General features: G+C 51.8%; 7 protein-coding genes across 7 annotated transcripts; 5 read left to right on the forward strand and 2 right to left on the reverse strand.

Annotated features, from left to right (window-relative positions):
• Positions 1 to 1,692: 1,692 nt before the first annotated feature.
• Positions 1,693 to 3,244, forward strand: gwt1 (putative GPI anchor biosynthesis protein Gwt1; the record flags this gene model as incomplete). The annotated part of the gene is made up of 2 exons (XM_056688204.1): positions 1,693 to 1,788; positions 1,850 to 3,244. The coding sequence occupies 2 exons, from the start codon at positions 1,693 to 1,695 to the stop codon at positions 3,242 to 3,244; spliced, it is 1,491 nt and encodes a 496-aa protein (XP_056543759.1).
• Positions 3,245 to 3,555: 311 nt separating this feature from the next.
• On the forward strand, positions 3,556 to 5,472 carry N7482_006080 (amidase; the record flags this gene model as incomplete). The annotated part of the gene is made up of 3 exons (XM_056688205.1): positions 3,556 to 3,683; positions 3,754 to 4,322; positions 4,403 to 5,472. 3 exons carry the CDS (start codon positions 3,556 to 3,558, stop codon positions 5,470 to 5,472), a joined length of 1,767 nt encoding a protein of 588 aa, XP_056543760.1.
• A 1,874-nt stretch (positions 5,473 to 7,346) lies between these two features.
• Positions 7,347 to 7,736, forward strand: N7482_006081 (uncharacterized protein; the record flags this gene model as incomplete). Its single annotated transcript, XM_056688206.1, has 1 exon — positions 7,347 to 7,736. The coding sequence occupies one exon, from the start codon at positions 7,347 to 7,349 to the stop codon at positions 7,734 to 7,736; it is 390 nt and encodes a 129-aa protein (XP_056543761.1).
• A 1,055-nt stretch (positions 7,737 to 8,791) lies between these two features.
• Positions 8,792 to 9,313, forward strand: N7482_006082 (uncharacterized protein; the record flags this gene model as incomplete). Its single annotated transcript, XM_056688207.1, has 1 exon — positions 8,792 to 9,313. One exon carries the CDS (start codon positions 8,792 to 8,794, stop codon positions 9,311 to 9,313), a length of 522 nt encoding a protein of 173 aa, XP_056543762.1.
• Positions 9,314 to 9,569: 256 nt separating this feature from the next.
• Positions 9,570 to 10,163, forward strand: N7482_006083 (uncharacterized protein; the record flags this gene model as incomplete). Its single annotated transcript, XM_056688208.1, has 1 exon — positions 9,570 to 10,163. One exon carries the CDS (start codon positions 9,570 to 9,572, stop codon positions 10,161 to 10,163), a length of 594 nt encoding a protein of 197 aa, XP_056543763.1.
• A 307-nt stretch (positions 10,164 to 10,470) lies between these two features.
• leu2A (3-isopropylmalate dehydrogenase LEU2) lies at positions 10,471 to 11,912 on the reverse strand (the record flags this gene model as incomplete). The annotated part of the gene is made up of 8 exons (XM_056688209.1): positions 10,471 to 10,703; positions 10,760 to 11,068; positions 11,104 to 11,250; positions 11,318 to 11,387; positions 11,463 to 11,558; positions 11,613 to 11,678; positions 11,748 to 11,768; positions 11,862 to 11,912. 8 exons carry the CDS (start codon positions 11,910 to 11,912, stop codon positions 10,471 to 10,473), a joined length of 993 nt encoding a protein of 330 aa, XP_056543764.1.
• Positions 11,913 to 12,651: 739 nt separating this feature from the next.
• On the reverse strand, positions 12,652 to 13,725 carry N7482_006085 (CDP-diacylglycerol--inositol 3-phosphatidyltransferase; the record flags this gene model as incomplete). The annotated part of the gene is made up of 3 exons (XM_056688210.1): positions 12,652 to 13,020; positions 13,083 to 13,459; positions 13,533 to 13,725. 3 exons carry the CDS (start codon positions 13,723 to 13,725, stop codon positions 12,652 to 12,654), a joined length of 939 nt encoding a protein of 312 aa, XP_056543765.1.
• Between the last annotated feature and the right edge of the window lie 218 nt (positions 13,726 to 13,943).

Here is a 13,943-nt window from a genome sequence, read left to right on the forward strand (position 1 = left end):
AATGCGTTATATAGGGGGCGTTTTGGCCCCCAAAATGGATCCGGAATACAAACCCGACGACTAGCGCCAGTTCCTGCGAGTCAACAAGCACAGTCAACCAGAAACGATGTCTAGGAGCATTCCTGCCCTGGACCACGACTCCTGACGGTGAGTTGATGCCGAAACGCCGATCTTCATTTCTGCCTTTTTTCACGTTGGTTTCTTTAACATTACCAACACGGTTGCAGGGACCTCGAGTGGACACGTTCGCAGGCAGACAGGCTTTTGTGCATGAAAGCTCGTGCGTCTTGTCGCTCTGCCTAGGTCACTCCGTAAAAAGATCCTGTCTAGGCGCCTACGAGTTGTTGGCAGCCAACAGCACGAGGCTGGCCTGCGTCGATGCATCCGTTCGTTCGCGGCGTTCCCAGTTTTGGTGTCGCTTCGAATTTAGCTACCGACCGAACGAATCCTGTGAACCGTAGTCTGTCACGACGGTTTAATCAGCACAGGAAGGCAGATTCACATGATTTGAAATCCTTCAAGGTTGACAGCACCGCTAAAACGAGGGAGTCGGCGACTCCGTGCGGCGAGGGGCCCGTTCTAGACACCAATCCCTCGCCGATCACCGCTGCGGGTCCTCAACAGCACCCCAATTAACGTGCTGAATGTGCACTGGAGAAGAGCGGGACGCGAAGCTAAAATGGTCAAATGATACCGCCAGCGAGTCCTGGTAGTGCTGTCCTCATCGCCCGATCCCGCCGGGCCAATGGCAGGCCCCCGATGCGTTGAGTATGATCCGATCAGTCGCAGCCTCGTGTCTGCTTGGGCGATCTCGCTTCTTCGACGATCTGTCTGGCTCGTTTGTGGTGGCTTCGAGGAACTGTCGATAGCTTCTTGATCGACCTACGAGCTTGCATACTTCGACTGCATGCATTCACTACACCGTCTGATGGCGATGCTCGGACTGGGGAGTAGATCAACCGAAAGAGCATGCGGCAGTCTGCTCTGACACGTACACCGTAGGGTACTGGGCGGAACAGGGTATTCCGCTGATCCCGCAAAATGACTCGATGATCAATACTCAATACTCAACGCCGTGGCCAGCCTTGCCGGGAACTATGATTGCAGTGCGCCAGATCGCCGTGGCATGTACCCCGGCCCCATCGTGTTGAAGCCGGTCGGTCTATCACCGAGCTCGGCCAACACAATCGTACGCTTCACCCTTTCTGCCGAATTCTATTTTTTTGCCGAGGAAAGCCAGAAATCAACGTTTGGAATCCCGTTGTATAAAACCGGCTCTGACTACAACGTGCTATCGGGGGACCATAATTCCCATTTTGGGCTTCGGTGCTAACAAGTCAGCGCTGAAGTATGAATCCTGAATGCGAATATGTACTACACTGCCCCGAGACAACTCATCTTTTTGGGGTAAACGCATTGCCCTTGAAGTTTTGTGGAAGACATTGCATACGTCGCTCCGACACGAGTAATCTGCTCTTCTTTGAGAAAGTATTGTAGACGGTGGTGCAGTAAACAATGCCTGTCAAGTCCGCCGTATCAGGTGATTGCCACCGTGTCCGCGTCGCTCCCGCGCGGAGCTATGAAACTCCCTCCGCCTTTCCAGAAACCAATCCCCCACCCCATTTCTCGCGGAGGACCAATTTGAAATCCCGGGAATTGGGAGACCCCGGTGGTTATTACACCGAATCCAACATGGATCCAAGCTACAAGGCTCGAAAGGAGGCCTTCGTGTCCAACCTAGCAGGAAGCAACATCGCCGATATCAACGCCGTCTCTTTTGTCGCGTCGGTAAGATGACACGCTGCCCCTCTCAATGCGAGCATTCTCTCACCCCAGTCCTACGGCTTAGGCGTCTGTAATTCTTTGGTCCGCGCTTCAGTCCCGACTATCCTTCTTCACACCCTACGGACCGGCTGCGCTATTGACGGATTTCATCCTCAACGTGCTGGCCATTCTGTTTGCGACAACAGCTTACTCCTCCGCACCGGTCCTTCTCAACATCTTCCTCATCACCCCCGCCGTCCTCCTCTACCTCACCCAGCCAGCTCAGCGCTCCCAGCAACTAGCGAAACCCCCACGCAAAGCAACCGCCAAAGATGATCCTTCTGATGGCCACGCACAGCCCCTGCCCGTTCACCCCTTCCTTACGACATATCGGGCCGCCATGATGGTCGTAACGTGCGTCGCAGTCCTTGCAGTCGATTTCCGCGTGTTCCCACGCCGACTCGCCAAAGTGGAGAATTGGGGTACATCGCTGATGGATCTGGGTGTGGGCTCCTTTGTCTTCTCTGCGGGTGTGGTTTCTGCACGTGCAGTTCTGAAGAGCCGCGCTTCTCGATCTCAGCAGACTTCTTTCGTGAGAAGGTTAATCGGTTCCGTACGCCACTCCATTCCTTTGCTTGTGCTAGGTCTCATTCGCCTCTGGAGCGTGAAAGGGTTGGACTATGCGGAGCATGTGACTGAATATGGAGTGCATTGGAACTTTTTCTTCACTCTGGGTTTCTTACCCCCATTTGTGGAGATTTTCGACTCGTTGACTGCGTTGATTCCATCTTATGAAGCCCTGGCGGTTATTATCACCATTGTCTACCAGGTGGCTCTCGAGTCCACTAACCTCAAAAGTTATATCCTGGTCTCTCCCCGAGGTCCAGATCTCTTGTCGAAGAACCGTGAAGGCGTATTTTCGTTCCTGGGATATCTGGCCATCTTTCTTGCTGGGCGTGGTGTCGGCATCCGCATCATTCCCACGGGCACTTCCTCTTCTAAAACCCCCAAACAAGCACGGAAGTCTGTGCTGATGAGTTTGGTCCTGCAAGCGTTGTTCTGGTCCATCATGTTCTTCTTCAACTCCACATATGCATTCGGCTACGGAGCGAACATCATGGTCTCGCGCCGGCTTGCCAACATGCCGTATGTGCTGTGGGTTTCGGCCTTCAACAGTGCACAGCTCCTGCTTTTCTGCCTGGCCGAGACTCTCTTCTTCCCATCTGTTCACCGAGCCACCAGTAAGGAGGGCGAGGTGGAGCAGAATCTCTTTGCGACCAGCTGGATTCTGCATGCATTCAATCGCGGTGGCCTGGCGATCTTTCTGGTTGCGAATCTGTTGACTGGCGCTGTCAATCTGAGTATCCCAACTCTGGATGTTAACACGCCGCAGGCCATGGCCATCCTAGTCGCTTATGCAGCGATCCTTACTGGACTTGCTTTGGCCATGGACAAGTACAATATCAAGCTGCGCCTGTAGTTATATTTCATTTCAAAAGTATTTAAGCTTATACAATATACCGAAAGTCTAAAATCACCGCAGGTTTTCCTCAGTGAGATTTTTTCGCATGCTTCTTGATTCTTTTATCTTTAATAGACTCTTGGCATCCTTTTTGGTGTACTCAACACAAATTATCTACCGACCAGTAAAGCATGGCTCTCGTACTTTAGAAAGCGTGGCACGTCATAGATCTCAAGAGTGCATCAGCTGACCTTCGGCAGCATGTGATTATCCCCCTTCCCAAAACATCTGACACTCCGCAAGCTCCAACATCCTAAGCTTCCAGCAGAATGAACTCCGATCGTTTCTCATTTTTGAACTACCCTGAGCCTCGGGAAGGTCCTCAAGTGCCATACAAGAATGAGGCCCAGTCCATTCCTGTCTTCCGAGGCACTACTTTGGCGATAGGCGCGACATTGTAAGATGCGATGGAGCTTATTGGAACTCACTCTGCACAGAATAGTTCATTGATCGACGTCTCAAACTAGAATTCATAATATTGGTTTCATCCAGAGCCAATTCTGGCGCAACGCTGGCTTCGGTGTCATTTGCGAAGTTCCTCATCTCCACGAGTACGCCGGCCGCTATGATCCGACCGTGATTCCTGTCGACAATGCGCCCAGGGACGTACCTACACCTGCGGTAGGGAAGAGAAAAGGAGCCAATTTCTATTACACGTCGGCCGACTACCATGCCTTGTATTCGTCAGGCGAGCTGACCCCGACTGCGGTCGTTGAGACGTTGCTGCCTCTTGTGCGCCGCGACGCAAAGCCTCCGGGAAAGCACTCCATTGCTTTCCTCGAGTCGAAGGTTGAGATTGTTCGCGCCGCTGCAGAGGCTTCCACCGAACGGTATAAGCAGGGCCGGCCGCTGGGGCCGCTCGACGGCATTCCGGTCGCGATCAAAGATGAGGTTCACATTACAGGGTACAAGCGAACTCTTGGAACAAAGTTGGATTTTAAGAATGGAAGTGACGCTACATCTTGGTGTGTTCAACAATGGCAAGATGCTGGTGCGATAGTAATTGGAAAAACAACTATGCATGAGCTAGGTCTGGGTGAGTAACCAAACCAACCTATGGACGTGCTGCATCTATCAGTACCAGTGTACCGAGACTAATTGCTTTCACATCTTCAGATACTAATAACAATAACCCCAACTTTGGAACCCCTCGAAACCCCCATAACAATAAATACTACTGCGGTGGATCTTCTGGAGGATCCGGCTATGCAATCGGCGCAGGGTTGGTACCAATTGCACTCGGCGCCGACGGTGGTGGCTCGATTCGTATCCCATCATCATTCTGTGGCATCTGGGGCCTAAAGCCTACTCATGGCCGTGTGTCTGGCACGCCATCCCTGAGTCTTGCGCCGACTGTCGGTGTCCTCGGGCCTATGGCGAGCAGCATTGACGATCTCGCTCTTGCATATCGTGTTATGGCAGCTCCCGCCCCCGCTTCACAGGACCCAATATCATCGCAATTTCCTCGACCATTGCCCCTGCCATCTGATCGTGAGAGGGCTAAGAAGATTGGTATCGTACGCGACTGGATCGACCGTGCCGAGGCTCCTGTTCGGGATGTGTTCGACTCTGCACTCGACTATTACCGCGAGCACGGCTACGAGGTCATCGATATCACAATCCCGTACCTTCCCGAAGGCCAGCGGGCTCACGTCCTGACCATCATGGCCGAAATCGCATCTGGTGTGGACGTGCGCCAAATTCGCCATCTCACGGCACCGAACAAGGTTCTAGTTTCCTTGGGAATGTGGCAGATCACCGCGCAGGAGCTTCTCGCTGCCCAGCGCTTGCGCAACCTGCTCATGACACACCTTGCGCATCTTTTCAAGACACATCCTGGTTTGATGATTTTCTCGCCATCAACTCCAATCCCGGGATGGCACATTGGCGGCGGTGAGGCTGATCTTTCGCGCGGTCTGTCGGATGGCAAAACCTCCGTTCGGAACATGGAGTATGTCTGGTTGGCGAACTTCACCGGCTGCCCGTCTATCAGCTGCCCTGCTGGTTATGCCAGGGAAAGTGGCGTGCCCGTTGGTGTTATGGCTATGAGCAATTGGGGCACTGAAGAAGACCTGATTGACTTTGCCCGGGATGGCGAGGGTATTCTGGACCTGCATGTTCCCTCGGGCGATGAATCAGTGTGGGAAGATGTCATCGCCAAGGCAAAAGAGGAACAGTCTGCTTGATTGGCATCGTTTTGAACATTTCATTGATAATCCTGGTAATTAATGTTGGATGAGGAAGTCTCACAAATTTCATGCAAATGACCAGCAGTCATTATCCTGATTTAGATGTATCGGGTGTTCGCGACCCGTTCGTTCACACAATGGTTAACGTAAAGTTATATGGAAAGTGCTCCAGGAGCATGCATGATAGGTACAAACAACATGCCTGGAAGTGATGGGGTGCGGCTCGGCTCCGACGGGCGATACTGTAGATATAGTTCAGCCAATTACGAGCCAACCCGATATGCAATTACAAAAAAAGAATGGACGAATGGCGATTCGAACGCCAGGCTTCTCGCATGCAAAGCGAGCACTCTACCAACTGAGTTATACGCCCGTTGATTGTTGTAATTACCATTAAAGGAGATTATGATATTCCATCTCATATTCCATTTTTTCTCACACCTTACCTTCCTACTTGGTAGTTTTCTTATGGTGCTTACCATAACTTAGAATATAAATCGCTGCATTTATGAAGCAAATCAATCATCAATATCTAGAGCAAAGCTAAATACTTCTAGGCTAATCTCTTCTTGTTCTCCCCAGCGAATGTACCTGTATATATATATACAGGTGGTCGATTCAACTTCCTGGGTTGGCAATCCATCCACAGAATATTGATCAAGCTTCAAATGCTGTAAGGCGAGCAACATACGTATGGGAAGTATATCAATGGACCAATTAAAAAAAAAGGATCTAGAAATCATAGGAAGGAGATCAGATTTCAATTAATTACCCGTTCTCATAGATAAGAGTAACCGTTGGTATACACACGGGATATGCGAAATTACCACGGAGGCCACGGCAACATGTTGTCCTGGCTAACTCTTCGACGAAAGTCAAAAGTAGAGAGCAGCAGATCAGGGTCTCGCAGCTATCTTCCAGGCCTGAAAATCAAGCGATTACAGAACAAGTCTTCGTCCAGGTTCAGCCCCCATGTGTGATGAGAGTTGATCCCTAGGAATGAAGCATCCGTTGTAAATAGTATCCGGACGGTGGCATTGGGCACTCCTTGTATAATAACTGGCTGCCAATGTAGGTCTCCCTTGATGTAGGCTCGAAGATAACGAAGCTTCCCTAACTCTTCAAAGGCGGGTGAACGACCTCTATCAACCACAGCATCTACTTTCTACTGCAGGTGGCCAGTGCTCCCTGGATATAGCACTTTTGCTATGACGAAGAACTTAAATAACTTGCTCATAGTGCCTACCTGACCGGGAAAATTCGGATGCCCGTGGGCGCGTAGATGACAAGTAGCTGTTTAGTGATAACTAAAACCTGGAACAACCTTATGGAGGGGTTTCTCTCTCTTTCGTTTCTTATTGGTTACAGAGCACCCTGTAACTGCTCCCCAAATGGACCATTACAGTAAGAAAAAGTGAAAATTTCCATGACAACCTATTGCCGAGGGATCCGTCATCTATTAAGTAGAGTCGGCGTTAACTACCACATCGGGTTGGATCTAGATTTTACACCGAGGTTGACACGCGTTATGCTTCAAGCACATAATCTTATAGCTAGCCGGGACTTTTTCTGCCTAACTGTTTGATTTCGAGTCTTTCAAAATGATTTATGTCATATTATCTCTCCTCTTTGCAGCAACCGCGCTTGCTCAAACACCGCCCCATAGTTATCCATTGACCGTGAGCAACCTCCGATCAACTTTCGAACACGCGACAATCACTCCAGGGGCCTGGATTAGTCCAGGTGGTATCGCTATGAGAAAACTCCAAACTTCCCTAAGGCTTGACTAATTGCAGACGATAGATGTTGGGAGTCAGCCTGTGGTTTACGCAACAGAGGGAAAAGAGACAAAACAACATGACAGCACTTACATGATCTTCATGCTGGATTTGAATATACCCGACTCTGATGTCACGACCGCGGCACACTACAACAGCTTGGTTCCTGGACTAGCTGTTAACACGACCACTCGTCTGCACTGGTGGGGTGGCAACTATACCATTGGGAAGCATGGTCTATTCGCGAACTCCAGCGATGCTATCGCCGAGTATACTGCACCTCGACCTCGAGACAGCACCAATCACACCTATACGCTCTATCTCTTCAATCAACCCTCTGGTTATAATCTCCCGAAAGAGGCTCTGGACGGTACATATTATTCCCAGACCACTGCTAGTCGCTTCAACTTTTCTCTGGCCCACACTGTCAAGGAAGTGGGTGAGCCTGTGGCTGCTACTTATTTCCTGAGTAATAACCCATAGAAATTGTGGACGAACAAGAAGATGTTAAGAAAAGAAAAGTGGATGCATGCTTATTTCAAGTGCATATGAGCTGGACAGGTTGTACATACACCGCCAGGTTGGGCAGAATTACACACGAAGAGGATATAGACAACGTTGTGCATATTCACCACCTTTGAATTGATTGCGATTCAGTTCGAAGTTCAACACTTTACTTAGTACCGCCATAAGTAACCATTTATGACGAAACTAGTGCACTCGTACCTTCGATGCGACTATAAGGCGCGGTAATTATAAGAGAAAAACATGGCATTAAAGCTGGCAATTATATGAATACGATCAATCTGATTGAATGCATTGCTCAGTTATCTATAGAGGAATCATCACCACAGAGGGGAAACAGCGGATTCGGACCATAGGACAAGGAAGCTTGTGAGCGAAAAGCCGAGGTGAAAGTCCTGGAATTGGAATATCAAATAAAATCCGGCAAGTGGTTGAAGTGTCTCAGAGGCTGGTTTGAACTTCTGAGATTGAACCCCTGAACTCGAGATGCGCCATATCCCAAACGCCTCTGGATTCACTGGTGTATCTATCATTGCACACATTGAGTCTGGCACAGCCTCCTTGGTCATGAGAATCTCGACAAGACGTAAAGTTGCGGGGTTATCCTTTTTGGAATTCGACTTTGCAGGGAGCATCAAAAGATCATGCCAGGAAAAAAAGGCTTCAAGCATTCTTGGCAATGCGATATTACTGTATGCTTGTGGCCGCAGTTGATATCGCCTCGAACAAGATCAGTTCCTAGTTGGTTACCACCGGACACATCGCTGGCCTATGATACGACTGCGCGTGATCGGCCATCCAAAGAAATAGATAGAGAGCAAGTAACCATCTAAAGCCATATTGCCCCTTCCCATTGGAAAATATCCTGCCATGAAAGCGTTTAGTTCGGCTCCCATACTTCGTACTTTGCAGAGAATAGATGTCGCGCTAACCGAAACAGGAAATCGAGCTCCCCGCGCCCAAGTAAACATGGAATTTGACAGCCCGCGCTGGAGGACCCCAGGCTTTCAACCATGCCGCACCTGCGACGACAACCAAACCCATACGACTACCGTGGTCAAGACCCTAACGCTCCTGGTAGTCTGCGCGCGCAATTCCAGACCCCGCCGTCGCGGCAGACCCCGTCCCAACGACATCCGCCGTCCACAGGGCCGCATGAAGTGACACCAGACCAGGCGCCCGTGACGGCACACCCGGCGGCGCTGAACCCGTTCTCTATATTTAGGCGGCCAAGGCTGGACCAGCAGCCTCCGGAGACTGTGGAGGAGGAAGAGGAGTTTGACGATGACTACGATCCGAATGCAGAGGACGAGGAGCAGGTAGAATACGATGATGGAATGGTCCCGGAGGAGCAATTCGACCCCGAGGAAGGGACAATGGATTCCGAGGGAGTCGATGGTGATGATGTTGAGGAGGAGTTAATTGAGGACCAGCTCGAAGACGAGGATGGCGACGAGGAGATGCACGATCGAGGTATCAAGGCCCTCCCTTCGCAACAGCTAGACTGTTGCCCACGGCCTAAGAGCATCCACTGACATTTGAATAGATCGATCACCATCACCTCTTCCTCCCAATCTTCGCGAGATCTCCTCCCTCGCTTCATGGACCGTTTCCACCTCCAAACCCGGTTGCGGGGTTGCAGCACTACGGCACCATTCCCCCGCGCAATACTGGCAATCAGATGGACCGCAGCCACATACATTGACTCTGCACTTCTTCAAATTGGTTGCTGTCGTTCGTATCCGTGTTTACCTGGACTTCGACTTGGACGAGAGCTACACGCCAACTAAAATGATCTTCCTGGCTGGTATGGGCGGCAACGACCTTGTCGAGTTTGCGACCTGGGAAGGAGACGGCCCATGCGGTTGGGTCGATGTTCCCCTGGAAGGCGTGGGTGGGCGCAATGGAGGCTGGGTACGCGACGATATGGTACGGCGCAAACGCCGATCTAAGAGCGCTCGCCGGCAAACAGAGCATCATGGCGATGACACCCGGAGCGAAGTCTGGGATACCGCCAACGAGGACGAAATCGACAGCGAGAATGATGACTATGCAGATGACCCCGACGACACCTATGCAGGGAACGTGCTCAAGGCTATGGTGGTCCAGATGCGCGTGATGGAAAACCACCAGAATGGAAAAGATACCCACGTCCGCGGCTTCCAGGTTTTCGCGTGCGATGATAGTCGCCGGCGTGTGGCAGCTGCGCCGTCTGCGTCGGCGGATGGCCGTCATCGTCGTCACAGTGCCCGACAGTCTCTGCGTGGGGGTGTCACGGAGATGCTTCATAGTCGGACCGCAAGCGAGGACCTGGATACCAGCAGACTGATCTCGACTTCTGGGTTGGATGAGCCGGATTGGATGGGCGAGCCGGTAATTCGATGAGCTGGACACCAAAAGCATTGAAGTAGCATTTCAACTTGCATTTGTTTCCCGTGTTTAGTGGAGTTGGTTATGACTTCAAGATACCCTGGTCTTTTCATTATGGGCTTGCGCAGGTTATTTTACTGTATTTTTATCTTCGAACAAGTCCAAGGTGTTGGGTTGAACTCTCAAAAAATCTAGAGATTCCTTAATCAGAGTATTTATTATGATTAAAAATTCCGAAAGGGTATTCAATTTTTGGTGTCTACAGTCGTCATATCTCATATAATAAACGCCTGCCGAATAGACGCAGCCAGCTGCTTCATATCTACTTGAGCAGCTTCTCGAGCTCGGCAGCGATGGCATCGCCGACCTCGACGGTGGTTGCCTTGCCGCCAATGTCGCCAGTGCGCACACCAGCCTCAATAACGTTGCTGACGGCCTTCTCGATGATACGGGCCTCATCGATCATGCCGAAGGAGTACTGCATCATCATGGCGACAGAAAGGATAGCGGCGACGGGGTTCACAATGCCCTTGCCGGCAATATCGGGGGCAGAGCCTGTAACAACCAGTGAGCAAATTACATTGCATAGTTTGGACAGAAATGGAACGTACCGTGAATGGGCTCGTAGATACCGTTGACACGGCTCTTGCCATCGGGAACACCGCTCAGACTGGCACTGGGCAACAAACCCAGGGAGCCAGGAATCACACTGGCCTCGTCGCTGATGATATCACCAAACAGGTTGCTGGTGACAACAATACCGTTCAGCTTGCGGGGGTCCTTGATCATGAGCATGGCAGCGGAGTCGATGAGGTGATGACCAATCTGCACCTGGGGGAACTCCTTGGCCATGACCTCAGTGACAACCTTGCGCCACAGACGGCTGGTAGCCAGAACATTGGCCTTATCCAGACTCCACACTGGCAGAGGGGGGTGTGCTGCAGAGCCAAGTGACCGGCCAGACGGGTGATGCGCTCGATCTCAGCGCGCGAGTAGGGCTCCGTGTCCATGGCGAAGCCGGAGCCATCGTCCTCCTTGCGGTCACCGAAGTAGATACCACCAGTCAGCTCACGGATGATGTTGAAGTCGACACCGCGGCAAACTTCGGCCTTAAGGGGGGGAGCTCTCGACCAGCGACGGGGCGGCGAAGTTGCACGGCCGCAGGTTACCGAATGTGCCCATCTCCTTGCGCAGACGCAGGATACCCTGCTCAGGGCGCACGGCACCCGTGCCCCATTTCTGTTCATCATCAGAATCCCAATTAGTATATGTATGCTTTTTGCGAGATCATTTGGAGGGAGAGTTCGAACGAACCGGTCCACCGATGGCGCCGAGAAGGACGGCGTCAGCGTTCTTGGCGGCCGTCAGGGCCTCGTCGGTCAGGGGGGAGCCGGTAGCATCGATGGAGGCCTGTTATCAGTTAATTGACAAGCTCTTCCTGGCTTCCTAATATCTAGCACTCACGCCGCCGAGCAGGTGGTCCTGCAGGTTGAAGGTGACATCACGGGTCTTCTCGATCACCTTGAGGATCTAGGGACAAACCAGGGTTAGAATCTCTTTGCGCCGAAACAACCTTCACCACATGGTCTTATTTCTCACCTTGATGGCCTCGGCAGTAACCTATGTTTCGCTTGGCGTTAGCTTTGAGATCAAGAAAGCGCGCGCCCTGCCTCTTCCCAGACCGGGTTGTCGCGGGGGTTAGGCTAGACGTACCTCCGGACCACAGTGGTCACCACCGAAGACGACAACGTTGAAGGAAGGCATTATAGGCTAATCGAGAAGGGGAGAATGTCAATTGGAGGTCACTCGATTGCTTCCAAGCAGCAGGGGAGCTTTAAAAAGGTGGGATGCGGGTGAAGTTGACCCCACCAGCTCCGAGATCGGCGAGCAGCCCGCCCACTCGACTGGTTCCGCCGTCGCAAACAAAACCCACCACCGGACCAACAAGCCTCCTTTACGGTTTGTTAGGGACGGCTCTGCGGTTTGTTGCGGCCCGCTCGGCATTTTTGAGTCATTCAATTATTAGGCCAAAAATAGTTATCTACAGAACATAATTATGAAGACACAAGAGCATGCATGAAATGATGTATAACGACGGCATCAAAAATATCAGACAGGCAAAACGATGGTGAAAACGACAAGATCGAAGTAACCGGCATAAAGAAAGAAGAAAAGAGAAAGCAGACACAACCATGTGTGCACTATACAAAATCACTCGAAATCCAGACCATTCCAGAGGACCTTTCCCTATCCCGTCCATGACGCTCATCACCGAATAGGACCCGAACCGCCAAATCCAACATTCCGACAGGATCTAGGTGACAGCTTCTCGAGCTGTCGACCCGATAAGACTCCTTGAAAAATCACAGACCGACCGAAGCTCCAAAGACATGCATGACCCGAGGGAAGGTCGGGCGAAAGACGAAAAAGGACGAATCTCTCGGCTGGCCGCGAGCCAGCGAGACATAATCTTTGCGACGCACTTCGACGCATCCACAGCATATTATTTCTTGCGGTTGGCAAGACGGGCCTGACGGTCACCCTCAGCCAACCAGCGGCTGGCATTGACCAGCTGGATAATGTTGACAAACTGCTTGAATAGCATAACGGGGGCCGAGATGCCGGTGATGACCCAAGGCCAGAAGCTATCGATCTTGTTCGCGCGGGCCATCTCGAGGGCGCCGGCGCTCCACGGGCTGGCAAAGAGACTGCTCGGCACCGGATTGGCGGGGTTTCCGGGCTGCGCTGAGAGGGGTTGGGCTTCGCCGATGGGTTGGAGGAGCGAAGGCGATAGGATCGGCGAGGAGAAGGAGAGGAGGTACAGTCCAATAAAGAACAGCTCATTGAGAGCGCAGCAAATGAACAAGACGACCTAGTAGACATGTGGGAATCAGAATTGAGCAGGCACATAAACCGCTGACAGAGACGTCATACCTTGCTGTGGTAGTACTGGTAGAGGACCCAGCTGCGGCTGGAATCAACCTTCTTGTGGCTCTGGTCGGAGCCACCCATGCTCAAGGTGGCGTACATGTGCATGTAGTGGCTGGCCAAATCCAGGCAGATCAGGCCCTGAAAGATGATCGCCCATCGGGGCCAGGCAGAGCTCAGGAAGACGATCAAGCAAGAGGTTGTGCAGCGATCTGTCACCATGTCCAAGACAGCACCAAACGTAGTCGATTGGTTGAAGTATCGCGCCGCATATCCATCCAATGCATCGAGCAGACAGGACACGCTATAAAGAAGGGAGCAAGTTCGAGGATGGAGGGGCATGTAGTAAAGGGATGCGATGGCGAGGACAACTCGGAAATATCCTGAGAACAAGCGTTAGCGATCTGAGTTGCAAAAGGGGATGCAGCGCGTAACAGGCGCCGACTGGGATCGTACCGATGAGGTTCGGAATGAACAAGAAGATGTTCTCCCGGGGCTCTTCCTTCAGGGAGGACCGGGACCTCTTTTTCGATGGCGCCCGCTTGGACTTGGACGGGGATGACGGTGTGCCATTACCGGCAGACAAATCCTCGCTATCGTCGGCGGGCACGCCCAGGGCAGCCTTTTGACGTCGTGTCCGGGCGCTCATTGTGGATTTGGAAGGTGCTGTGGATGTCGGTTGGGTTGCGAATGATAGCACCGGGGGGGGGGCAGGCCGAGAACACAGCACGACACCCTAGCAGATAAGGGTGATAAGGAGGGAAACTAGCGATAGACGAGCGAGAGGCGCACCGGATCTGGTCGGAGGGTAAAATAATCGCGAGCCTGGTTACACTTAAGGATAGGGGGCGTGGTAAGGAGAAAATT

Source organism: Penicillium canariense (assembly GCF_028826845.1).
Source record: "Penicillium canariense strain IBT 26290 chromosome Unknown utg000003l_segment0_segment0, whole genome shotgun sequence".
Classification (NCBI taxonomy): Eukaryota; Fungi; Ascomycota; class Eurotiomycetes; order Eurotiales; family Aspergillaceae; genus Penicillium; species Penicillium canariense.